The sequence below is a fragment of the Mchenga conophoros genome, linkage group LG7 (genome assembly GCF_057382185.1).
Source record: "Mchenga conophoros isolate Kocher_MC1m ecotype Shallow Benthic linkage group LG7, M_conophoros_male_GT1.1, whole genome shotgun sequence".
Classification (NCBI taxonomy): domain Eukaryota; kingdom Metazoa; phylum Chordata; class Actinopteri; order Cichliformes; family Cichlidae; genus Mchenga; species Mchenga conophoros.
In genome coordinates, this window is record NC_140532.1 from 22263318 (window position 1) to 22291237 (window position 27920).

At 40.6% G+C, this 27920-nt stretch overlaps 1 protein-coding gene and 1 long non-coding RNA gene across 2 annotated transcripts; one reads left to right on the forward strand and one right to left on the reverse strand.

The window, feature by feature from the left end:
• Positions 1-65: 65 nt before the first annotated feature.
• On the forward strand, positions 66-8037 carry LOC146570089 (uncharacterized). The gene is made up of 4 exons (XR_014893189.1): positions 66-407; positions 5732-5804; positions 7422-7569; positions 7704-8037. It is a non-coding gene; the product is annotated as an uncharacterized LOC146570089 (long non-coding RNA).
• A 4030-nt stretch (positions 8038-12067) lies between these two features.
• Positions 12068-27908, reverse strand: LOC146570090 (creatine kinase U-type, mitochondrial-like). The gene is made up of 9 exons (XM_085282909.1): positions 27617-27908; positions 25521-25719; positions 21567-21662; positions 21030-21251; positions 20029-20114; positions 17542-17665; positions 16196-16330; positions 14988-15113; positions 12068-12955 (listed from the first exon to the last, which is right to left on the reverse strand). The coding sequence occupies exons 1-9, from the start codon at positions 27760-27762 to the stop codon at positions 12842-12844; spliced, it is 1248 nt and encodes a 415-aa protein (XP_085139035.1). The 5' UTR covers positions 27763-27908; the 3' UTR covers positions 12068-12841.
• Positions 27909-27920: the final 12 nt, after the last annotated feature.

Genomic DNA, 27920 nt, shown 5'->3' on the forward strand with positions numbered 1-27920 from the left:
GTCTCCCGTGCCCCCGAACTAGTTAAAGCAAGGGTGTTAAACACAAGGCCCGGGGACAGAATCGACCCGGCGAAGACCCTAACCCAGGGGTCGGCATCCCTACACGCGAAGGGTTAACTGATGGCACGATCATAGCTGGACTGGTCATCCGGCATACTGGGCATTTGCTCGGTGGCCCGGTGACTTTTTTTTTTCTTTGTAACGGTATAAACAATGAAAGGTGGTGGATTGGCCAGATGCTGGTCGGTGTGTAAAAATAACTCAGTTATTTGGTGGTGGCTATGACGGTGCTTCCTCAGATTCAGTAAAATTAGCAAGTGGTGGAGGCCAGCAGGTGGATGAGAGAAAGGGGAGGCAGGAGGAGAGCCTCGAGGCAGCCGCCGAGTGTCAGGTGAACTGAACTTCAGGTAAGAAGTTAAGACCTGCAGTCTGTCTGGGTCAGATATAAACCAAGTTTAGGTGGAGTTTATTTTCGTTGTGCTGACTTTTTACAGTCAGTTACAATAACTTATACTGCGTACTAGCTAGCATGACGGAGTTTCTATACAGCTGGGTGGGTGCTATGATGTTACTGATGTTGAACTTTATTTAATGCACAAGGTTAGTTAGTAGAGTTGCCAACCGTCCCGTAAAATGACGGAATCGTCCCACATCGAGAGGAAATATTACGCGTTTGTGTTGAGGTGAAAAGGGACAGTTTGTCCCGGACTTCAGCTAGAATGGATAGAGACACAAAGTTCATCAGAGCTGAACAGGTGATGGAGAAACAGGTTTACCTTTTAGGTGACATGAATGAGTTGAAGGGAAGTTATGAACTGTTTCTGAGAGACGAATAACACCAGGATCCTTTTTTTATATAGCTGACAGCTGGTAACTGTGCAGGGGCGGGTCTAGCAAAGTTTTGCCAGGGGTCCAGGTAGGGCATTAACAGGGAAAGGGGGGCACAAAGAAATACTTTCTTATTTTCATTTAAAATGTCTAGCTTTTATTAAATAATTATCTGAAGCTTACAACCAAAGTTTTTATCTGACGTACAATGTATAGAAATCATACATATAACATCGAAGCAGCTGGAATCCACAGCTGTGCGTGTTCATGGAGCTGCATTTTCACCTGCTGGACATCACTACCTGACAAGTTTAACTGTCTTCAGAACATTGCAGAGGCCTTATTGACAGTATTTGGCTCTACATATCTGTGTGAGCAGATTTTCTCTCACATGAGTGTCCTCAGGTGTCCTCTGAATGCTGGACACTTGGAGACCTGTGTCTCTGAGTGGGAGACCAGAGATCAGAGTGTATTAACAGACATGCCATTATTTTTCTTATCATTGTTGTGAGGAGACCATAAATAGCATTTGCATTTTCTGTTGTACAGTTCATTTGCTGTTATGGAGTACTTGTTATGGATAAAGTGTCTTTTTTTTGTTTCAAAACAGCTGATAACTATTCGCTGATAGCTGCCAACATCTGCGAACAAATATAATTCTATAAAGTGGTTCTATATAGTGTGTAACCGTTAATATAGAGCGTTATTAAATTTATTGCTAATGCAATCATATGGCACACTGACCTCTGAGGAAATTTTAAATGGCACTCCTCATCAGAAAGGTTGCCTAACCCTGCCCTAACCCATTGGATGGCTTTGGAAAATGAGAGAGGAGGGATAGATTTTGGACTTCTCCTGTGTTTTTATAGGTTTTATAGCGTTTCGTACTGATTAAGACCGCCACCATTGCCATCCATACTACACCAGTTTAGTAGTGGTAATAAATAAAGAATACCAATTAAATACAGTTTTTAAAAATCTATCTACAATAGAAATGTCGGGGGGGGGGGGGTTTATAATAGTTTGAATGAACAGTGTATGCGAGAAATAATTTAAAAATAAATACTGAAATGACCAAAAAGTCAGACTATTTAACTGTTGGGAAAGGTAGATTTGAGAGTAGATTTTAAAAACAGCTTAAAGTCATGTGATTTATGTATTATCTGTAATATATAGGGTGGCATACTAGAAATGTTATCAACCTTTCACACATTTTCACTCCTTTGTAGAAATGCTGGCTGTACCCCACCAGGAATAGCAATTTGAAAAACTGGTGGCTTTACTGCTATTTTCAAACTGCTTTAATGTTTCCTAAGGTCACTTTGAAAAACTCTGCTAGGCGATTAAAAACACTAGTCCCTTGTCCTTTGTTGATGGAGTGCGATGGACATCAAAATCTACCATGCTGCTCCAAAATATTCAATATGGTGCTTCAAAGGACATAAGATATGTATGAGTCATGTCCTTTTCGAACTCATCAAACAACTGTAATTTATGAACATTTCTGTCTCACTAGAAAAAAAAAATCAGCACAGGATAAAGGTTGTTATTCAGAACTGTGTGCTAATTTAATTTACAGTAATCCTTCTCTCCAAGTGGACCCGAACCATGCCAGAAAAGTACTTATGCAGCAATCACATAACCAGTGTCAATGAGGAGGACACTGTCTTTGGAGTGAATGAGCTTATGAGATCAAGCTTCAGAAAGTATTCTTCTTCTTTCTTTGGCACTCAGAAGAGGTCATTCATCATCTTGTGCAGCTACACTATGGACAGAAGTATAACCTGTTAATCATTGAATTCAGGTGCTTGCAGTCCTATTGCCACAGATGTACAAAACCAAACACCCTTTCCATGCAGTCTGGCTTTACAAACATTTGTAAACAATCACTCATTCTACAGAGCTCCTCGATACTTCATGAACAGCTGTAAGTGGCATTATTTCAGAGTGGAAGTGTTGAGGAACCACAGCAACTCATCCACAGAGCACCAGGGCAAGGAAAGTCACAGAGTGGGCTCGACAAGTGCTGATTCACATAGTGTGTAAAGGTCAGCAATAGCTCTGCTGACCCAATAACTGCAGAGCTCCAGTGCTATCACCACTCACTATTTGTGTTGATGGCATTAACATCAGAACAAAGCGTGTGCGCCAAGTGCTTCATGGGTGGTTCAGGGCTCCCATGGCTGAGAAACACCTGTAGGTGTAATGTGGAGGTGGCTCAGTACTTTTGTCCATAGGGTGTAGTTTTAGAGTAATGACTACACTCGGAAGTTGCAAAATATGGGTCAAAGATCTTGTGCGCTCACAGTCCATTACCCCAGGGTGTGGTGAGGTCATTGATCCACTTGTGCACCATATGCAAAAAGGGGCATCGGAGAGTATCCACTGGTTTTTGAAATCATAGTTCAGTCATGTAGCAGATTTATTCAGGCCACCAAACTTTTCATTACAGTCTTGAAAGGGCCCCATTCTGACTCAAAGCACTCTACACTACAACCCACTTGTAAGCACTCATTGGTACAGCACTTCCCGAGGTACAGAACCTACTGTATGCCAGGTCCAAAGCCAGTTTAGTATCAATTAACTTAATGTGCATGACTGTGGACTCTGAGAGCAGGCCCGAGTACCTAGAGGAAAGCCATACAAGCACACAGGGAACATGCAAACTCAATCCCAGCTATCCAGGAGATTCAAACTAATGTGAGAGACAACATGGAAGAACACAGTTAGACTGCGATGAGCATTTTTGTTAGTTCAGAAAAATGAAAACACAAGAAGGGAGCTGTTGTCCTCACACATATCTGCACATTTAAAAGGGCATTTTACTTACAAAAAATAAATAATTTTGTTTAGTCATTGCATTTCCTGCAATTAACACAAAGATGTGACAATATTTTAATTAGTTCAAAGAACCCACATTGATTAAGTGAGAAACTAAATCCTGCCTAATTATATTGTACCTTCATCCTCATGTCCAATCATCTTGAATTCCACCCGAAGTACACGATAAAAGAAACCGCATTCCTCTGGGGACCTCTGGATGTCTGGAGTTTTGATCTCCTCCATAATGTTTCATGCCCTGGAGGACGGGGCTGTGGCCCCCCCACAACCTCTAGCAGATCATTACATGAAGGAACCTTTTTTTTTTAAAAAAAACAAGCGCGTCCATGCTCACAGGTGTACACACGGGTGATCACACCCACAAACTACACCCTTTTTGGCTCCTACCTCAAAGCACACTGTGTTCTGTTGATCTTATGTGCTGCACAATAATGTTTAATATTTAGTATTTACTGTCATATTCCCATATATCATTGTGATGTTGTTTATTCTATTACTCTTGTTTTCTTCTGCTTGTTTTCTTTTTTCTTTCTCAGCAGGTGATCCAGGTGATTGATATATGCATTTTTTTTTCTGCCCGTTCTGTTGGTTTTTGTTTTTTGCCCTTCTCCCCCGTCCCTCTTCTCAGCTGTTTCTCTTTCCCTCTTTCTTTCTCCCCTTCTTTCCCCCAGTCAAGTCTGTCCCGTATTCAGCAAGTGAAAATAAAATAAACAATAAAAGGTGAATCAAATGGACCATTATGGCAAGGCTGGGATGGTCAGTTTGGTAAAGTAAATCCGTTGGGCATCTTTCTTTGCCTTTAGACAATAATTCTGATGGCAAAAGAGCCAAAGGGGACAGGCAGAAAAAAAAAAGAAAAAAAAAGAAAGAAACCGCATTCCTGTGAAGAATTAAAAGTCCCTAAATTTAATGTACAATACTACGGCTTTAAATTAAAAGATTTTATTTCATTCAGTTGCATTTCCTTCAGTTGCACCTCCGGCCTTTGGCAACTATTTTCAATTCAAACATGCTTTTAGTTGGACAACTATATAATACATACAACTTTTAAAAGAAGTAACGAATTTTATGAAAAGTTAAAGGTGCCCTAGATTTTTCATTGGTTGTACCACCTGACATGGAAGTGTGTATGTATAACTCACACCAGATGAGTAAAAGTTGCTTTGAAAACTATTGGATGTGGTATGAAAAAGAAAGATTTGACTTTCTCAGTGTACAAATTAACTTGCATAGTACACACATAAGTTGCATAGTAAAGAAAAATGTAAATAATAACTTGAGCTATTATTCACAGACATAATATAGGTAGAGCCTTGGCTCAGATGTCAGAGGAAAGGTCAAACAGACTCATCGCCATGCTGATGTGCAGTTCTGCTTTTTGTTTTTTGTCTTTATGCCACATATCTGTTGTGGAAAAAGCCATAACTCCTGGGATTTAGTGTGTTGAAGTGTGACTTTGCAAATATAATTAAAATTGGGTAATTTTCATTCTGGAAGTCAAACACTGTCCCCGTTACAGCAACAGTAGATGTGACTGCTGGACAATGATGATAAATCATCAGTTTCCATTAAATGATTAAAAGCTGACGTGTCACTTTGTTTTGGTAATGTGTTGACCTGTAAGTTTGCTTAGATATTTTCACAACTTCAGTGTAACATAAGCTACAACAAGACCTCCATTCTGACTAAATTTGGGGACCTGTAGAAAATGTCATTATTTATTTTCAAAAGTCATTATGTTAAATCACTGTACGAATGAAGTCAGTGACAGTGTTATCATGTAAAAAAAATAGACTTTATGTTGTATGCGTACAGAACAGATTAAAGTTTCTACTCTTTTGAGACATAGAAAGTGTGTCTGTTGGGGCTTTAACATTGGATATAAAAATTTCTTTTGTGATAAAGCTTAAAGTTAGAGCTGAATCACGTGATCCCTAACTCTCTCTTAGTTAAGCTGCAATAGAGTGTTTCTTCTTCACTTACCTTTTTCACTCTCTACGTGTTTATACACCACTATACATTTAATCATTGGTTATTTTTAATCTCCGGCTCTCTTCCACAGAGTGTCTTTTGTCCTGTCTCCCTCCAATCACCCCCAACCAGTCAGGACAGATGACCTCACCACCCTGAGCCTGGTAAGGCCTGAGTTTTCTTCCTGTTTAAAGGGAGTTTTTCCTTCCCATTGTCACCAAGTGCTTGCTGACAGGGGATTGTCTGATAGTTTGTGTTGAAATGAATTGAAAGCGATAATAAAACTATAACACCTTCCAGTCCTGGTCACATGCACACCCCACCACGTTATATGGATAATTTCAAGCTGAATGCTATATATTTGAACAGTGCCATTATCCAGCAACATCTATTTCATTATAAGGCGTTTTTATTATCAAATACACACAGACAAAAAGAAACCTCAGATTACACAACGTAATGTGATAATACAATAATAATAATAATATACACAGTGAAGTATTTTTGTGTGTATTAGTGCAGAAATCCTGTTTGAGATGTAAACCGAAACGTTTTCCTAACTTGTAAGTCTGCCGTTATATAAACTCTCCACCAGAGGTCTGTGAAGGTTCTCAGTCACCAGAGGGCGCTCTTTTACTGCAAAGGGACATTGGTATAACAATTAACCCTTTATTGTTTCCCCGTGTTTTTTCTCAATACATTACTTATTTACTTTCTATATTTCTATGTTTTCTATATTACTTTCTATACTTTGTATATTGCGGGTGCCCAGTATGAAATCTCAAAATGCTTAAATCTTAAGAAATTCAAATAACTGCAGTGCCGTTTAGCAATGTTTCTTTTTTTTCAGTCAAAATGCAGCCTTAGGGGAAAGAGACTAGCTGATGTAATGAAAGTTTAAATATTAAAAACTCTGTCAAGGCTCAAATTATATAAAAATAATTCACGTATCTTTAAATAGGATATAATCTGGCACTGTAAATGAAGACGCTCTAAATTGTTTAGATTAGTTTATTATTCTACCAGAAACTTTGGGGCAGCTGTCATAAATGATGTTTAAATGCTTAAAATGAAACTTTTTACTATTTCATGAAAAATAGTAAGCTCATTTTGAAGGTCAAAAATCCCGGAGCCAAGGTGTCACCATTTCTCTGACTGGTCACTTGTAGATTCAGCTTTTTAGATCGTATTTTTTATTTATTTTTTTTTAAAGAACTTCTGGAGAAAAGCAGGATGGTTGAAAAATCTGTTCACACTGGATTTCCTCATACATTCATCATTAAAAACCTTTGACTAAGTTCCTTCCTTCTTTAGACCCTTCCCAGCTGTGTTGCCCTCCCACATATATACTGTCACAGGTTTGTCACAGCTTGCTTTCATGAGAATGCTGCATTGACAGAACAGGTCATGCAGGGCTCAATTTCAAGCCTCAAGCAGAAGGCTTACAACAGGAGTAGGGGTTTGCATATCACAATTCTCAGTTTATAGTGTAAGGTAAAGACCCCACAGTATTCACCAGAAAACCAAACAATCAGACATCCTACTGGCAAGAACTTTGTGATGATAGAGGGAAAAACTGCCTTTTAACAGGAAATCTATAGCAATGAAATATTTGCCCAAATAATATTATTAAGTCACTACAATACACAGTGTATTGTAATGTACTGCACTGCTAGATTTAATGATTTAAAACACCAACAGTAAAAATGTGAACATATAGCATATAGCAGAACATATGAGCATATTCCTCTTTTTACTTGTAAACTTTGCTTCTTAAACAGACCTGAGGAAGACTGTTATTGCTGTGGCTCAGACTGGGGAGCTGCTTTTCTTTCATCTGTTTACTGTAAATTGATGGCTGTGATGGAAATCACAGAGTTAAGACATGAGAAATACAGGGATCAAATGAGGTTACAGCATCCTGAGCAGGTAGAGGTCTACGGTAATATATATATCTAATCAATATGTGATCACACTTAACTCAGTCTCAGTATTAAACATTATTTTATTTTGAAATCCTGCATTTACTTATGCAATTACTGGCTCTCATCTGTGCTGTACAGATTTGCTGTCTTCTACCCACAAAGCCTCTTCCTCCCCCCCATCAGAGCCCCTCTTCCCTCTGTGAAGTTGTTGCCATGACAATCTGCTTGCTCCTCAGTCATATCTGGAGCAAGGAGAGGGAACGTCTGCAGCATTATGCCAGTGACATGCTCTGACTACTGTGAGAGACACAGTTCGAGGGAGAAGGAGGAGCGAGGAAGTGTATTCAGTACATCAGAACCTTCCTTCAAATCCAGGAGGGGAGAGAAATCAAGTCTTCCCGTTTCAAAACACCCACACTTGACATCTCAGCCGGGTCTCCACAGAACACTGAACGCCTTGTTGTCCCGTCAGCTCCCCGGACCAAAACACAGGAAAAATTGTTGCTTATTTCACTGCTGGAAACAATAAAATGCTATTTATTCAGAATCAGAATCAGAATCAGAATACTTTATTGATCCCTGGGGGAAATTATTTTTTGTTACAGTGCTCCATTTTAAACCAACATTAAGACAAGACAGACAATACGCTAACTAAGAATAGTACAATATATACATATATATACATACATACATACATACATAAGTCACTTATAAATAAATATTTGGAAAAGAAACATGTGTAGTTGTAGCAGCAAACAGTGTGTTAAGTGGATGCGTTGTACAGGGAGATGGCCACAGGCAGGAATGATTTCCTGTGTCGTTCAGTGGTGCTTTTCGGTAATCTCAGTCTCTCACTGAACGAGCTCCTGTGACTGACCAACATGTCATGGAGTGGGTGGGAGGTGTTATCCAACATTGTCTTTATCTTGGACAGCATCCGCCTCTCCGACACCACCTTGAGGGAGTCCAGCTCCATCCCCACAACATTGCTGGCCTTACGGATCAGTTTATTAAGTCTGTTGGCATCTGCGACCCTCAGCCTGCTCCCCCAGCATGCAACAGCATAGAGGATCGCACTGGCCACCACAGACTCATAGAAAATCCTCAGCATTTTCTGGCAGATGTTGAAGGACCTCAGTCGCCTCAAAAAATAGAGACGACTCTGGCCCTTCCTGTAAAGTGCTGTGGTGTTTTTAGCCCAGTCCAGTTTATTGTCAATGTGTACTCCAAGGTATTTATAGTCCTCCACAATGTCAACACTGACCCCCTGGATTGAAACAGGGGTCAAGTGTTTCCTGGTCTTCCTGAAGTCCACGATCAGTTCCTTGGTCTTTGCCACGTTGAGCTGCAGATGATTCTGCTCACACCACGTGACAAAGGAGTCGACCACAGCCCGGTACTCTGTCTCATCATCCCTGCTGATGCATCCAACCACCGCAGAGTCATCAGAAAACTTCTGAAGATGGCAGGTCTCTGTGCAGTGGCTGAAGTCTGTGGTGTAGAGGGTGAAGAGGAAGGGGGAGAGGACAGTCCCCTGTGGTGCCCCTGTGTTGCTAATCACCTTGTCAGACACACACTGTGGGAGACGTACATATTGTGGTCTTGCTGTCAGGTAATCAACAATCCAGGACACCAGAGAAGCATCCACCTGCATCGCTGCTAACTTATCACCCAGGAGGGTCGGCCTGATGGTGTTGAAAGCACTGGAAAAGTCAAAAAACATGACCCTCACAGTGCTCGCCGGCTGGTCCAGATGGGTGTAGACACGATTGAGCTGGTAGATGATGGCGTCCTCTGTTCCGAGACGAGGCTGATAAGTGAACTGAAGGGGATCCAGATGTGGTCTTACTATGGGTCGCAGCTGGTCCAGGATGAGCCTTTCCAGGGTCTTCATGATGTGGGAGGTCAGTGCCACGGGCCTGTAATCCTGGGGGCCACTGGGACGAGGCGTCTTTGGTACAGGGACGAGGCATGATGTCTTCCACATCACCGGGACCCTCTGCAGACTCAGACTCAGCATAAACAGTTTATGAAAGACTCCACACAGCTGGGGGGCACAGGTCTTGAGGACAAGGGGACTCACTCCGTCTGGTCCAGCAGACTTGCCTGAGTGAAGTCTCCTCATTTGCATCTCAACCTGGTATTGAGTGAAGGTGATGGGTGGGGGAGGGGTGTCAGGAATCTCACAGGAGGCAACATGTGAAGAGAGAGGCTGGCACAGTGGTGTGGCTCTGGATTCCAGGCTGACTGCAGGTGAGGTTGTGGGGGTGGGAGCAGACACTGTGGTGTCGAATCTATTGAAAAACAGATTCAACTCGTCGGCTCTATTCTCACCTCCCTCAGCTCCCCTGCTGTTGGTTGGCCTGAATCCAGTGATGGTCTTCATGCCCCTCCACACCTCTCTCATGCTGTTCTGCTGGAGTTTCCACTCCAGCTTCCTCCTGTAATTGTCCTTAGCCTCTCTGATCTTGTCCTTTAGTAACACCTGGATCTTCCTCACCTCCTCTTTGTTGCCCCCTCTGAAAGCCCTCTTCTTGTTGTTGAGGAGGGCTTTGATGTCCTTAGTCACCCACGGCTTGTTATTTGGGTAACAATGAACAGAACAATGGAGTCGGTGCAGAAAGTTATGTAGTCTGTGATACACTCAGTAAGCCCATTGATGTCCTCGGCGTGAGGCTCACAGAGTGTTTCCCAGTCGGTCACCTCGAAACAGCCCTGTAGTTCCGCTATTGCCTCCTCTGACCACCTCCTAACAGTCCTGGTGGTCACAGGTTCCCTCCTCACAATTGGCACATAGCGGCGGGTGAGGTGAATCAGGTTATGATCTGACCTACCTATTCACAAGGGGACAAAGAACTTGTTAGAGACTTCCTTCACTGCAGAGAAAACACTCACGTCTTCACAAGCTTCTTTCAAAAATAATTCCCTACAGCAGCGCTATTGACTGCCCTATATTTGTCATGTTGTTAGTAATTGAATGAGCTGGATGGGGCCAGTATATATGGGACTGAGGAGACCGATCATGTTTCATGTAATACTGAAAGATAAGTTACATTTTTTAGTAGTTATTACACACCAGTGAAAAGGAAAAGGGTATCAGGCTTTATAATCACAGACAACACGGGGGGTATCAGTTTGTTGTTAGTTTGGGTGTTAATTCGCTAACATACCGGCCTTATCTGTTATCTGATATAAACAAAGACTGCCTCCGGTCTAAGTAAAGGTTTGGCTGTAGAAGAGGCCTGGGTGTCGAGATCATAGCCTTTATAAAAGATGGATGTAGCCACTGTGATGTCAGCCTTTGGTTTTAGACTGTATTTCAAAGCGGTTGAATGCTGCCACTGGAGTGTTAAATTATCAACATACTAGAAACCGTGGTTATCCATCCAAAAAACTGAATGCAGTGCAGAAACACATTTCAGCTGATTAGTGCTAAGTAAAGCCTAATAAAATTAGAGAATAGAAATTGACTCTCCAACGTTGAAGCATAAACATGTGGTGCATCACACAGAAGGGCTAATATCTGTGCGATTAAATCAAGGCAGGCCTAAAACTCCTCTATCCAGAGGAAAAGAATTACCCTATGTAGAGATGTTATGAATGGGGAAAGTGTAAACATGCTTTTTAATGCTGTAAGGTTGGTTGACTTTACACTGAAGTCTACAGAGATTGACTTGCTTTTGGAGCGAGCCTCAAGTGGCCACTGGAGTAAATACAGTTTTTGGTAATTCAGTCTCCACTTGGTCTGGATCCCTTTTTTTTTCTTGGAAGAAAAGTGATGTCCTCAGAAAAGCACAGTAATAAATATAGTGTGATAATACAATATTAAATAATATAATAACATACACATGGTATACTGCACTTTTGTGCTCATTAGAGTTTCCAGACAAAACATTTTCAAGATTTAGTACAAAAAAAAGGGTTGGCCCAATGTGTCCCATTCACCATTTTCCTTCACTATGCCGAGGTGAATTAAAAACAAAGGCTATGTTATGTGTAGTTCTTTATTTCAACCACTGAGTAGAAAGAGACATATTTAGGGTTATTGCCAGACTCAAAATGCCAAATTGTTAACGGGCAGCCATATTTTCTAACACACATTTATCGAGCGGGTCTTTCAACAGTTCATATTAATGTAACTTGAATTTTACTTAATACGATTTCTTTTGTCCCCATTATACCATCTCTTTGAAATCAAAGTTCCTGCAGGTGAGCTAAAATATTTAATCACTCATTGTTGTTTTCCAGGTCTGGGCTCCATGTGAGAATATGAACCCCGTGTACTGACCTCTTAAACATAATACAGTTTTGTTATGCTTCCAACTAAACATTGTCACATGACACTATGCAACCACACTGATAGAAATCATGCCACGCAAGCTTGGTTACTATGGTTACTCAAAGCTCTGGATTCATATTGGTAGAAAACACCAAAGAAATTGCATTTAGCTCACATAGGACCCAAAAAACATAAAAAAATAAGAGTCAGACAGTGGAGCAAATACTGTTAAATAGATGATTTCTTTAATAAAAGACATTAGAGCGTGACATTCAGTTATAAACTCAAATGATATTGCTTCAGTAGCATACAGTACAGAGCTTAACTGGACCAGTGTGAATTATAATCTGACACCAGCATGTCACCAAACAACCCACTCATCCGGAGAACACATGGGTCTTCTGTCTTCAGCTTGTTGGTCTACATTCAAACCACTTCAGAACAGTTAAAGTAAACTATGTACACACAATCCACCCTCCACGGTGAGCACAGATGGATGAACTACACAAGCACTAGCTAATAGGCATGAACAGTGAAACTACAGAGATGAGAGGAAAGGGGATGTGTGTACAGGACATGCGACAGGAAGGGAGTAAGCCAGGTTTGGGCAGGCTGAGGAGTGCTTTGATAGGAGAGCCAGAGATGTTGGGCCATGCAGAAAAGGGCATCTTATAACAGCCCCATAATTTGTGCATCCTTATTCGTATCCACTGCTATCTTAGAGCAGGATTTAGATTTAAGCTTAAATCAAACTTTGAATTTACTGCAGTAGGCTTCACTCACTTAGGCCCAAAGCAGTTCTGGGAGCCTGAAGCTACATCTAATATAAAGAGATTATATTCTAGAGAGGTATGCTGTGGGGTGGGATGGTGTAATTAGTAGTAATAAATGAGGCGATGAAATAGATATTTGTAATATCTATGGGCACAGAGAGCGAGAGGAATTTGTGCATGTGTGTGTGCCCAGAGGTCTGTGTGGGGAGGTGAGGGATCAGTGTCTACTTGGACAGCTTGATGGGTGGGGGCACCTTAATGTCCTGTCCTCTCTCCAGTCTCTTCTCACACTCAATTAGGTAGTTGACGCCATCAACCACTGTCTGCACCAGCTGGACCTGAGAGGATGAACATGCCACATTTTAGTAATAAAAGTGAACAGGAAAGTGCACAGAACATAAAAAGTAGACACTATTTTTGCAATAAGGAAGAGTAATTTTATCAAGGTCAAAGCCAAGTGACATTTGTGTTTGGTAAGCCACACAAGACAGAAATTATTAACATGACCAGAAAACATTTGTATCTTAAAGCAAATAAAATAGTGAAAGCCTAATACAGGGTACTTCTAACAGCTTTTTCTTTGAATGCTGTCAGAGGCTGAAGATACAAAACAGTCTGCAGCTATAAACAAACCCTTCACAACCAAAATGCCACCTACCAAATAAGGATGAGCAGATATAAATACAAGCAGCCTGTACTCTTGTTGATTCTGTCTTATGGCTCAGTTAAGACGCAGAATGTGTGCCTCCTCTAGTGCTAAGTACAGCCCACCTCAAAAACAGGCACTTCTCAAATCTTCACAGGGGCTGATGTATAACACACAACCCAGAAATATCTATATATTTTCACAGCAGGACGATGCAACAGTGGTTAGAACGGTCACCTCGCATCAAGAAGGACCTGGGTTTGAATCCTATGTCTGTGTTGCTTCTCTCTAGGTATTCAGGCTTCTTCCCATAGTCCAAAGACATTAGGTTAGTATGTGGTTCCAAAGTGGCTGTGAGCATGAATTTGTTTGTCTCTGTGTTCTCACCCTATGCAGCTGGGATAGCTTCAGCCTGTCCTGATAGATAGTTTCTATTCTGTTGTGTCACACAGCAGTGTCCTCACAGTGGTGTCATGTCTGTGTCAAATTACAACCTGCTGAGGGCCTAAAAACTAACAAGAAACTTTCAAGTACCCGCAGAACTGTTTGTTTGTTTTTTTTAATTAAAATGAGGATTACTAAATATTTATTTTATTTAGTATTTCTAAATTCTGTATTTTATATCATATTAATTCAACAACAACAATACTTAGACACATCTATGGTATCAGTTTCAAAATCGTACGTCGCCTTGGTCTCATGTTATCTCATTCATAAGCTTTTCTGAAAACCTGACCTTTGACCTTGTCCAAGGCTCAGTCGAAGCACCCGTGGTATGAACTTCAAACTCCTATGTGGCCTTGTTTTTGTGTTATCACACTAATGAACTTGCGTCTAATTCTCCGTCAGCCTTTTATGACTGAGGGGTAAAAAGCATCGAGTTAATTTTACTTCCTCAGACTTCTGCACAGGTTTGTGATTTTAATGTTTATTTTATTTGCATTATAAGGTGACCTTGAGTGTTTTAAAAGGCACCAACATATCAGACTGAAATCTGTATTTGTTAACATGGGCTTAAAGAGGAACACCTCCTTGTAGTCCTCCTGCACTTTTCCCCAGCTGCTCACAATTCTCTCATTCCTCCATCCTTATTCAGATTTTCTCTTTCCTTAACTCACTGACTCCACCCTTGGAGGTCAGCTTCCAAGCCTTTCAATAATCAGACAATATTTTAAAGAAAGAAAATTAGATGAGTGATTCTTAATCTGTACCAAACTGAAGGCTAATTTGTACACTGCACTTCACCCAGAAACAACAAAGAGCCCCCGCCTCCTCTGATGTCATCAGAATAAAACACACAACCATGCACTCACCACAATAGAGAGCTCCTCTATTGTACTGTACCCATGTGACGCTGAGGCCAAGGACATAACGGAGACAGATTACATGTACAGGCCAAACAAGAAGCTTCTCTTATGCTTTTGCAGTTGTGAAAAATAGCTCCAGCTATACTTACTTGGAGTACTAACTGTACTCCAAATAATCCGACTCACCAAATATTTGTTTAGCAACAGTTTACATTGTGCTCATATTTTCTAGGTAACACGGTTAAGATGGTTAGCTTTTTTTTAGCCTCACTGAGAAAGCATTGTCTTTGCTTATCCCGGGATAATTTATCGAGGTATTTGTGGTTAATGAACAACACCTGGAAAAACGGCTTGACAGGTAATATCTGCGGTGTACTTAAAGGTTAGGGACGTAGCCACACACTTCATTTACCCTACCTCAGACTGTCCCAGGCGGTCTAGGTTGGAGATGTCAAATACACCACCCACAGCTGCAGTATCCACACCGCCTGTCCCTCGCTTCTGCAGACGCAGGTTGTCCAGGATCTTACTGAAGCGAGGATCCTGGGATGAAGCAGAAAGGTGTTATTTCACGCCGTTTCAAATCACCAACCACAATATTATTAAGGGTGAATTAATCTAAAGATTCCTTTTGTAGACTTGAGAAAAGAATTGATGATGTTCACAAAGCAGACGATGGATATCCAAAGTTATCAAAGGTGTTTTAAAGTGTCAAGAAGAGTGAAGTATCATCAACAAATTCACAGAGAGCAACACAGCGCAGAACAAGCCTTGCAGAGGTAGGAAGTGAAAGATTTCAAAGACTCTGGAAAGAAGAACAAGAGAGATGTGTCTAAAAACCCCAGAAAAACTCCCAAGACATGAATGAATGACTTAGCCAAGTCAGGAACTGTAGTCTCAAAGAAGACAATCGCTAGAACCATGCACAGGAAACTTAATTCTGGAGAAGAGAACGCCATCCCCACAGTGAAACACACAGATGGGAGTATTATGCTGTGGGAAGTGGGAATCTTGTCAAGGTGGAAGGAAACATGAAGAAAGAAGATTTTGCAAGAAAACTTCAAGTAGTAATTGCTTGTGGATCGTTGCGTTGTCTTCCAACTTGACAACGACCCAAAACATGTCGCTCCTGCTGAAGAACTACCTCCAGAAGACCAAAGTGAAGGGTATTGACTGGCTTGCTCAAAGCCCTGACTTTATTCCCATTAAAAATCTGTAATGAACTGAAGACCAAGATCGGTGGAAGAAGACCATCAAATCTAGAGGAGCTTGAGAGATTCATCAAAGAACAGTTGTTTGGGATTGCTCAGGAGACATGTGAGACTTGTGGAAAACTACAACAAAAAGTGGAGGCTGTTATTGAGCAAAAAAAGGTACACATCAGACAACGAGTTAATAATTTTTGATAGTTTTTGTTTTTTGTGAACAAAATGAATAATGTAACATAATGAAGATGTGCTAAAATGTCCTGAGTCTGTTTAACGGCACTCGGGAAATCCTTGCTAGCTTAATTTTAAAAAGCCACACACAGTGCAAATCTTGTGCTTTAAATGTGACCCCAAAACCCAATAAAACACATGTATGGAAACAAACGTATGGAGTTTCTTTACAAACATTAAACTCACCTTGCTCAGCAGGGGCAGCTTGACGTGGACACCGGCCCTCAGTCCTGTGCCCAGGTTTGAGGGGCAGGTAAGGACGTAACCAAGCCTCTCGTTCCACATAAATTCCCAGCCTCTCTCCTGGATCAGACGCTCCACCTAACAGAGGAATATGGAGTCAAACAAGACAGTGAGTTTGTTTCACTCCCAGACTGCAATAACTGCCACACCTTTGAGTTTTCATATTTTGTGGCTGACAAGAAAAGAATAGCGAGTTGCTCAACTTCTATAACTGTTCAATGAACTCTGGTGGGAGTGGAATGACAGATAACCCAGTGCTAATGTAGAGCCAAGGACTGCTGTTCAGGGCCCTCACACATTTAGTACATAAAAGCCCCAGATGTTGTATTGCTTGTCTTTAGTGCTTTCTCAAAAGGGGAATTTGGCCTGCTTTTGGATAAACAGTTTATCCCAAAAAGTTGATTGTATTCATCTGGACATGGTGTTTTCAGTGGGGGAAACGTTTTGTTTCAGCTCGCTGTCTGACTTCTTCAGTCTCAGCTGACTGCAGGTTTCTCCAACCTTATAAAAAGTACCTCTGCAGACTGACTGAAACTAGCACCACTGGCAAACAACATGCTGTGAGATCAGTTTCTTGATGATTAATATGGAAATTGTCATGACCATTGATCAACAACCACTGATCAATGGCCATGAGTACCATTCACAGAGTTGAGGAATGGCTGGAATCACAGCATTGTAAGATGGTGAAATAAGTACCCTTAGGCCCCCCTGCTTCATTCAGAGATGGTCGTTCCCTTTTCACGTAAATCTCCCCACTCAGTGTTCCTCCCTGTTCAGGATGTGTAAACCCTCATTATGGGAACATATACTTCCTGGACAGGATGACATGTACATCCTCTTTCCTTACCTGGGCGAATGAGTATGCATCAGGACATAAACAGTTTATGTTTGCCCAACCATTTTTGGGCATCTGTCAACATGTGAAGTCAAAGTCTAGTGTAAGCAGTTTTTTCCATTCTGTAACCATTCTCTACAGTGATGCTTTTAGACTGTATTAATTATCTTGCCAGGTTTATTAAATCCATAAAGCCATCAAACTGCAGCAGACCCACAGTTTACCATTATCAAATTTAATATCCAATACTTTTATTAAATCACACACAGCCAACATCGTGCAGTGTATCAGATTTGCTGGCAGTAATTTCTTATGGTCCAGGATCACATTTGCACAGAGATCACAACGGAGAAAAACACCATGCCTGCTCAACTCCCCAAATTCTCTATTTAGTTCTTTTCTCCTTAAGCTGTTTCAAATTATCCCCTTGCATACACAAACACAGTCTTACCTCCTTCAGGCCTCTGCAGAACCTCTCAAAGACTCTCTTCATGTTTCCTCCCTTCTCCATAGAGATGACTCTTGTGTGATCCTCCTCATTGACCCAAATCAGGAATGTCTTCTCAATGTTGTGCCTGCGCATAGATTAAGGACATAGATTATACAGTATTCATGTTTGTGGTTGATGGTTGCCCAGTTTCTGTAATTGCACTAGCATATAAAACAGAAGTGGACAGACTATAGACAGTAAAAAAAAAAAACAAAACCCCAAATGGTTATGGGCTGGAAAATAAAGCCGATCCAGAGGTGCCTTAACCCTGCATTCTACCTGAAGGCCTCCAAACTATGATAGCTATGGTTGTAAAGAAGACCTTTGGTCCTATAGACATTTATAGGAAAACAGCCTTCAGTCTTGACCTCTTTAAACACTTTCCTGACGAGTTTATGGCCTCATTCACTCTTAATCAGACGGAATAAAATATTGAGTCTATTTTATAAAGTTTGAACATGCTATGTTTCAAATTGGAGAATTATCTGACCATTATTACGATTATCTAATTATCTGAACCCTCACCCCTAAGTCTTTTACTACCGCTTTGTCAAGGTTTCAATGAAACACTAAAGAAAGCAGACATGTTATTAAACAGATAAAAGAAAGTAAAGTCTACCTGATAAAGAGTCAAGCCTGTCAGTGATACAAACAAGTGTTTATTCACATTAATATTTATACTTCTGAAGATATAACCACGACTGCACAGATGCATGTTCCTATTCCAGACTGAAGACTGTCTAAAGCTATTACAAAGTGCACACTGATTGTACTCCGGAGAATATATATTCTATATACTAATGTTCAGTACCAACTATACATGACCTACTGTACACGTCACTTCAAGAAAAGACTCCCTCATAGAAAGGCTCACACAGTATGAGTCATTAGAAGTGCCAACTTTTCATGCATAATGTTATAAAATTTTAAGTCAACACATAAGACTACTGTGAGGTAGTCTTTTCTCTGTGCTTATTACCTTAATGGTGGCAGACATTTAAAAAGGGTAGGGAGAGAGAGAAGGAGAATACAGTGATGCAATAAAAAGGAAGAAAAAGAACACGGAACAGAAGCAAAAAAGGATTAAAAAATAAGCAAAACGATTCACAGCAGAGCTGAACATAAGGTTAGTGAAAAAAAGAAAAGATCAGAGAGCCAGAAAAAGAGAAAGCTGAGCTCCTGAAAGAAGAGATGATGAAGGAATGACGTGAAGGTGAATTATTAAGGAGAGCTGAGGACAGGTTGGCTGATACGGCTGGCAGAGGGAGAGAGGAGGGAGGCTGGTGATTGATTTTGGCTGGCTGACACGTTGCACTGGGTTATTCCTGAGTACATGCTGAAACTCAGTGCTGAGGGAGCATTTTCCGCATTGCTAATACACCTCCACCAAGGATCAGTGACGGAGAAACGCCAAAAACAAAGACAAAAAAAGGCCCTTCTTTATTTAGAAAACTGTTAAATATGAAAACTAATCATTAAGGACTAAAAGAGTGGCCTCACTTGGGAGAAACACGTTACATAACTGTTTGTATGACCCACTTCCAGTTTGTAGCAGTAAAGAAAAACGTTAATTAAATATCATAGTGGGTCACCTCCAAACACTGCATCACTGTCATCCCTCAGAAAAGAAGAAAATGTTATTCTTAAATATAAATACAAGATTAGTCAACCATCAGCAGCGCCTTGTGTAAATCCAGTACACAGCAATGATCTAAATCAGGGGTAAAAAACATAAGGACCACAGGCCAGAATCGCAGCGGCAAAGACGCCGTCCGGCCCACTAGACCCCCCTAGATAATGTGAAATAGGGCAATCTTTTTTGAAACAACTGTATTTCAATACATTCTGCAGCTTTTCTGCCTGATAAAGTCCAATCATACTACACCAAAGTAATTAAAGATCAGACAAAAAAGATCAAATGGCAGAAAAATTCTGTTCTGTGTATCTCCTATACAAATTTCTGTTTTTTACAGTGGATGCACAGAGGGGAAAAAAGGGTATTCTCTGTGAATTAACAAAAACTTTCTGTTTTGTAATTAGACGGCATTCTGTGCAATGAGATAATAAAACTTTCACTATTGTTTAACACATTTACTTTTTATTTCAGTTTAAGCCCATAGAGTCCCGCTGGCAGATGTTTTTCATTTACTACAGCAGCATTTCTTTATCATGTAGAAAAAGTGAGATATACTGTTGTTGCACTTCTTTTTTGGTATATTATGATAGCTCAGAGATTAAATGTGTAGTTAAACGTCTTTATTCTGACAGAAAGGGGAGTTTCACTGTTCTGGTCCACCTCAGGTCAAAGTGGGACATGTTATTTGGCCCATAATATAAAACAGGTTTGACCTCTCTGACCTACATGAACCTTTACCAAGGTATTTAGGATCTCTTTATTTCTGGAATTAACAGATGAAGAAGTTTTGTTTACCAGCCTTATCCACTTACCAAATACCACGGGCATCTGGCCAGTCACGAGCCATCCCTGCACACGTGAGGAGGGGGGACACCGGCTTGTCAAACAAGAAGTGGTCCTGTTGGAAATACAGAAAAAAAGGATGATTTATACTCAGCTAAGTCCAGAGTGTTTGTTGGTAAAGAAAACAAAATGGGATCAAGAAATTAGAACTAATTACAAATATAAACAACATCAGAACATTAGAAATAATATCTTCAATCAACTCAATAACCTTAACCCAACATTCAATCAAGAGTTCTTGCTGCTATTTCCATCACTAAAATGCATGCTGGGAGCCATTAACAATGAGGTAGACCTGAGAATTCAATACTCTGATCTTTTCTCATTGTGAGGAGAAAAATGCTGTGTCAACCACAACACGCCCACTCCTGCTTATATGTGATAAAATTCTCTTTATTTTTTCTTCTTGTAGGTCACGTAGTGGAATTGTAATCACATCAACAGCAGGCTAAACATAACAAAGAAACATTAAGCTGATGGCCCAGAGTTTTCTGGTTAAGTGTGCTAAAAAATTCCAGCTTATAAATATGTGATCAACTGACGGATCGTTTCTTTCAGGCTAACTATATGAAGTACAAAAATGAGAGAATGCATCCTCTGCCAAGGCCAAGTATCAGTTTTGCAATTTTAGTCTGGATCTGCACCAAAATGAAATGGGTTATTCTTTTGCTTCGTCTTTCTGCCAAGTTTGATGCAATTCTATTGGTAAGTACACTTGCTAAAAGACAAGCAAACAGACAATGGCACTGAAAATATATCTTTCCTTATAGAACACCTGTAAAATGTAGTAAATAAAATATAATGCTTTAGTATAACTTTGGTTTCCAATGTGAAATTGTATACATTAACTTACAGGATGTTTTTTCTAAGACAAATATACAAATAATTAAATGAGAGCAGAGGTAGCTAAAACTTGACTTTTTCCAAATGCAAATTCCAAATGAGTCAACAGCACGACGTCATCACTCACATCAATGAGCTGTTGCTGCTCCTTTTCTGTCATTTGGGTGAGACTGTAGTACTTCCCTGTTAGGTCACCCTTCAGGCCAGACAGGGCATCCACCACCACTCTCTCCACCTCCCTGCGCTCTGCCCTGGTGCAGGCGGGTGGCAGGCTCAGGCCGCGGATGCTGCGGCCTGTCCTCACCCTGGACGACAACACATATCGCTCATCGAAATGACCTGACTGGATCTGAAACAAAGATGGGGGAGGTTTAAGGCTACCTGTGCAGGTAAATCAGATCATATAATGTATTTAAAAAAAAAAACAGTGAAAGAAATAAGAGGTGAGGAGGAGGAAGAATTTTATACTTCTCTAGACTGGTTATTGTAGTATATAAAGAGAGCTAGAAATCTAACTAGGCACTTTGCCTTCACAATTTAAACGTACATATTTAGAGTAAAATGAGTAGTTCTTAATTTTTTGATGCTTTTTGCAAATTTTGCTTTCAAATACCCAGCCCACGGAGTAAAATACTACTTCAGGCACTGTCAGTGTTAGTAATACCTTGCTAGAATCCAGATCAGTGGGGTGCTTCATGACGCGGGGGTCATAGCCATTGTGCCTTTCCTTGATCACAGGGTCCAAAAGGTCTGCAAATACCTAAACCAGAAAAAGGAATAAAGAATACTCAGACATTGCATGTATAAGGTTTACTAATGAGTTCATTTTAAAAGTCTATTTTTTCCACCTTTAAATATTTATTATTGCTCATTTAAAATAAGCAACAATGAAAAGGAATAATTAAAAAAGATTTTTCTTATGCCTGGTCTGGAGTGATTGATAAGCCAAGTAGAGCGAACAATTAGGGTCATTTATTAGTGAAATTGAGTCACATGAATTATTGAGTTGATAAAGTTAAAGTAATATAATCATTGTTATTTTGTTGTCATTTGTTGATAAAGCAGGTAATACATTTTCCAAAATGCATGTTGCAGTTGATTAGCTTGTTCGAATCAGTTTATGTTCACTAGCATTAATTACCATAAAACAAGCTCTAAACAGTAACTTAAGCACATTTTTACAGCACCTGATATGCCTTTAAGTCTGATCGGCCCATTTACAGCACAGTCAGTAAAATATTTGAATTGCTGCGTTATTTCTGACCATTTGATAAAGAAAAATATACAATACACTTGGATACCTAACATCACTCAACTAACTAGTGGAAGAGGGGATTTCCTCTATGAGAATAAATCTAATCGGTACTTCAGTAGTGAGGCATGGTAGAGGCAGCATCACCCTTTGAAGGTGAGAGTGGGGAGAGAACTCAGAGAAGATGCTAGGAGGAATGGAGCCAAATGCACAGAAGCTTTTAAAGAAAATCTAATCCAGAGTGCAAGCAACCTGAGACCAACAATGGATCAATTTTCACAACAACAGCCAAGAGAATGCTGGATTGGTTTCAAGACAAGTCTCTGACTGTCCTTGAGAGACCCAGCCTAAACTCAGACTTTAACCCCCCCAAATCTTTGAAGAGACCCAACGGTGGCTCAAAGCTGATGACAAGGCTTAAAAAGATCTAGAAGGAAAAACTGGACACACTGCACATGTGCATGTGTGAAAGGTTGTTACACTTAAAACTATATCTGCCGTAAATGGGGAGAAAAGATGATTTCAGAGACTTTGAACATTGGTGCAATACGGGCTGAGTATTTCCGGAACTACTAGGATGTTCCCCCCAACCATCGCTACGGTTTTTAGAGAATGGCGTGAAAAAAGAAAATATCCAGTGAACAGCAGTTCTCTGAGTGAAAGTACTTTGTTGATGTTGGTAATGATGAGGATAGTGGCCAGACTGCCTTGACCTGGTAGTAAGGCAACAGTAACTCAAATAACCACTCTTTAAAAGCAGATGAGCATCTCTCAACGCGTCCAACCTTTGGTAAATGGCCTGTATTTGTATAGCGCTTTACTTAGTCCCTATGGACCCCAAAGCGCTTTACAAGTTCAGTCATCCACCCATTCACACACTGGTAATGGTAAGCTACATTGGGGCGCCACCGGGCTCTCTGACCACCACCAGTAGGCAACGGGTGAAGTGTCTTGCCCAAGGACCGAGACCGAGACTGTCGGAGCCGGGGCTCGAACCGATTCCGTCTTCCGATTACAAGACGAACTGCCAACTCTTGAGCCATGATCACACCTTTGAAGCAGATGGGCCGCAGCAGCACAAGACCAACCCAGGTGCTACTTCTTTCAGATAAGAAAAGGAAATTGAGGCTATGATTCACACAGGCTCACCAAACTGGAGATATTTTCTTTGACACACTTTGAGCCCCTGAGTACCAACTGATGATCATTTAAACACCACAGGCTACTTGAGTATTAATGGTGACCACGTTCATCTCTTTATGATCCATCTTATGATGGATCATTTCAGGTGGATAACATGCTACATCACAAACCGCAGATCATTTCGAACCTGAACTCAAATGGCCTCCACAGTTACCAGATCCCAATCCTATCAGTCTCTTAAGTCCGAAGTCATGAACCGTTTCCGGGTCCAAACTGTCTAAACTCTCTTATCGTTAATAAAATGATTAGTGTGCTCCCAGGTGTTACAAGAAAGTTTAACATCCAACCATCCATGAAAAATAGAATTTCTGAAGTTCAACCGAGTTAGAAGGTAGCAAGATGTTAGATCACTGGTTTCCATCTAAACATTATACACCATGTTCTGAATGAGGAATTTTGGAAAAACTAAAACAAACAGCTCTGCTATCACTTCACATTAAATAAAGATAGAAAACTAGCAAATAGTTAGCTGATGGGCTGTAGTTCCATTGTAAGGTTTTAAACTGCAGCAGATGAATAGTACTACAGTGAGGTCAACAAGTATTTGTTCACAAATAAATTGTTCAAAAATCATATAATGTGATTTCCGGATTGTTCTTTTTAGATTCTGTCTCTCACAGTCTCTCTGTCTCTATGCTGAAAATTGTAGATCAAGACTGAGTAAGAGAACTTGCAAAATGACAGGGTGATCAAATACTTATTGACCTCACTGTAATAAAAACCCACAGAGCCCAACAGTGATCTCTCATTATTTTTAGGGGTTTGTTAAGATTAAACAGAACAAGATACAAAGCCCTGTAACATGTTAACGATACAACAGTATCAGTAGGAGTTTGGACCTGGAAGCAGGGTTTACACGTCATCACTTAATAACCAGAAAGAGCACTTGTGCGGTCTGATGAAATGGGAGTTGCACAATATGGATGCGTAGCAACAAATCTACGCGATCGTGGCTCAAGAGTTGGGTGTTCGTCTTGTAATCGGAAGGTTGCCGGTTCGAGCCCCGGCTCGGACAGTCTCGGTCGTTGTGTCCTTGGGCAAGACACTTCACCTACCGCCTACTGGTGATGGCCAGAGGGGCCGATGGCGCAATATGGCAGCCTCGCTTCTGTCAGTCTGCCCCAGGGCAGCTGTGGCTACAACTGTAGCTGCCTCCACCAGTGTATGAATGTGAGAGTGAATGAATAGTGGAATTGTAAAGCGCTTTGAGGGGTCCCGAAAAGCGCTATATAAATGCAATCCATTATTATTATTATCTACTGCAACTCTGTGATCCCATCATATCAATATGGACCAAGCTTTGAGAAATGTTTTCAGCACCTTGTTTAATCTGTGAACTAAGACTAAGAATTCTGAAGGCAAAAAGGGATCCAACACAGTACTAGGAAGGTGTGGATATTTTTGCAGTGCAATCTTCTAGCCAACATTTTATGACTGAAAAAAGTGGAAGGGTCTGAAATATCCTAAAAAGACTCTGTCTCTGAACATTGAGTAACTACTTTACCAGAAGTCACTGACATTCTGTTGTGTTACAGTAACGCCATACCCTGAAGTGTTCAAAAGAAACTCCCACACATGTCAAAAGCTGGGAGTATATGATACATTGCAAAGGTATGTATTCATATTGTTTAAGGAAAATGCTTACACAATCACAAGTAACAGAAATGTCTAATGGTTGACCTGCAACCTTCAGCATTACAGATTAAACACTCATTATTCTCCTGATCCATAGTTAATATCACATTCAAAGACACACACACTGCTGTCAGCAGTTCCAAGATATTTCTGTAGCTTCTAAATGAAGTAGGCAATTAAAATGAAAATGTACTGAAGTATCCTCATTTTAGATATTGAGACATCCCAAAAGACATGTCCCAGCTAAAAACCCTGCCTCAGTGACACTGTAATACTCTGTGTATGCATGTGTGAATGTCACAAAACATACTTGATAATGAGGGTGGGAACACTAACAGGGTAGTGAAGACCCGAGGACATACGTCCCGATGACAGCTGCATATGCAAGTACATAATAATGAGTCTTCTTCCGCATAAGGAAGGATTCTCTGTTACCTTGTGATTCTTTCTAAAACCTATTAGACCCAAAACCCTGTTTTTGTATGCAGAAGGAAGCCTGTATGTCGAAAAGTTACTATGACGTCTGACCTCATAAGACTCCTCGTCCCCTGCCACCATGCCAACGGTCTTGATGAAGGGGTGCCCAGGGTTGTCCACGCCCGTCTGGATGGCCTCGTCCAGTGTGAAACCATTGGGAGTGGCCCTATCACACAGCTTAGCATAGATTGCAGGTGTGAGGTTACTGGCCATGCAGTTGTTGTGTTTGCGCAGGTCTGGGAACTCCGCACTGCACAAACACAAATGAAAGATTATATGTGAATGTGCTGCTATTGGAGAGAGAGAAAAATTACAGGAGTGTAGGCGATGGTTTACTTTTTGCCCTTGGAGCAGGGGCACAATGAGTGACTCACTCAAGGAACTGTTTTTCATTGCACGTACGCAAGTGACTGGTGTGTCAACCTGTGACTTTCTGCTAATACAACACCCTGCCGGCTAACAAAACACCACTAATGTAAGACACAGAAGGACACGAGCATTGTACTATAAAACATGGCACAGCGGCACCATTAATGTGCATTCTTTGGTTAATGTTCAACTATTCATGAGATGGTAAAAGTGCCATTTATTTCATGATGATAGAGGATGCAGAATTAGATTAGACACTACAAGCTTTTCAAATGAACATTTAGGCTTTCACAGACGCTAATGGGAAAAAAAGAAAATGCTGTGAAAGACCAGCAAAAATTAATACTTGTTGCCAAGAAGTCTGAAAGATTAGCACTGCCGTAGAAGCACAAATTAACGTGTGTGTTTTTGTTACACTTTGTCTCAAAGCATAGGGCTAAGACATCAAAAATAAAAAACGTTCACAAACTCATCTTTATCATAGACAATCAATCCTTTAGACTTTCCAGCAAATTCAACTTTATGTTCCAGAATTGTTTTGTGTATGTGTATATATTTTTTATGGCATAGCGCAAAAATGAAACAGGCAAATGTTTTCTAAATTTATTGTTAAACCATTTTTTACATCATTTTTATTGGACAAAAACCAGGTTCCGTAATAGTAGTCTGTGTCTGTGGAGTAAATGTGTAACTGTATGTTCAGAACCATTTACTAGAAAAATTATTTGTCGATCAAATGTCCTTGGATTAAAAAACAAAGACAAGCATGTTTTCTTTATTGCAATAATCTGACAGATATTTATTCCTCTGTAAGGGATGATCTGGCTAGAGCCCTATTGTATGTGGAAGCAATGCCAACATCTGTCTACAGTTTTTGCCAACACACCACGACCACCTACTGCACCATTACTGCAAGGTTTCAACCATAATCACTAGCTACTTCTAATTTGAAAACTTTGGGACCATCACTTAAAAAGGATTATGATTTTTACTTTTAAAAAATGGGTCGAAATATTAGTAAATGATATAGTCCAGGTGATTTTCCACATTCTATTTAAATATAATTAAATATTCCCATTTCATGCGGGCCACCCCACTGAACCAATCTTGTTAACGCCCCTGCTGCAGGAGCTCTTTAGGTGTGACCACTTGTATAACAGTGGGCAGGGTTTTATATCAGAATACCAGTAATCATTTACTAACCTATATATGGTGTATGTGGTGCATTTTTAATGCATGCAGGCGTGCACTGGGACACGTACGCACCCCGCCTCGGCCTCTCCGAGTCTTTTGATCCCGCCAGTATCCATGTATAACAATGGGTGCATGCATGAAACCTATATTTATGGCGCTAAACCATCTGCTCTGCAGGCTGGTGCAAGGAGCACAATTATAGCTGAAGGAAGCAGAGATTTGAGACATAAGGTTGCATACGTGCGATGGTTATGAGCGATATTAAATCTAATTTTACTTCACGTAAAAAGCATCACTGAACCAAGTATTTTTGCAAGGACGTTAGGATTGTGCGTGATCCCTATATGCTGCCTCTTGCACGATTAATTTTAATTATGTTGATGCAAACAATGATATTAATAACATATTAATATTTCACAAAAAACTAAAAAATAATATAAAACATAGCATTCGCGCTGCTTTACTAATAACTAATAATCTGTGCATTACATCACAAAATATGTGATAAAGTTATGCTAAATGCTTCTAAAAATAATGGCTACATTTGTGTGTAGTTGTTGTAGTATTGAAAAAAAAAACGTTACCTCGCTGGGTACCTCCTGCGAACAGGCACTCCGGCGCTAACATGTTCCCGGTGGAGGAGAAATCCAGCCGTTACCGAGCCTCCCACCAAAGTCAGGATCCCGATGTGTCGTTTGGAGGAAAGGATTCTCGAGAAACTGCTTGCCATTTTTTATCCTCCTTGTATTTGGGTTTTGAAAAAAATGAGAAAGGTCTTTTTTTTCACGGCCACGGGGAAGGAGGGTCAGGTGGACGGGAGTGTCGGTAAAGAAGTGCCCGTGATGGAATGGAAAGGAGTACGATTGAGAAGCAGCAACGTCAAGATGG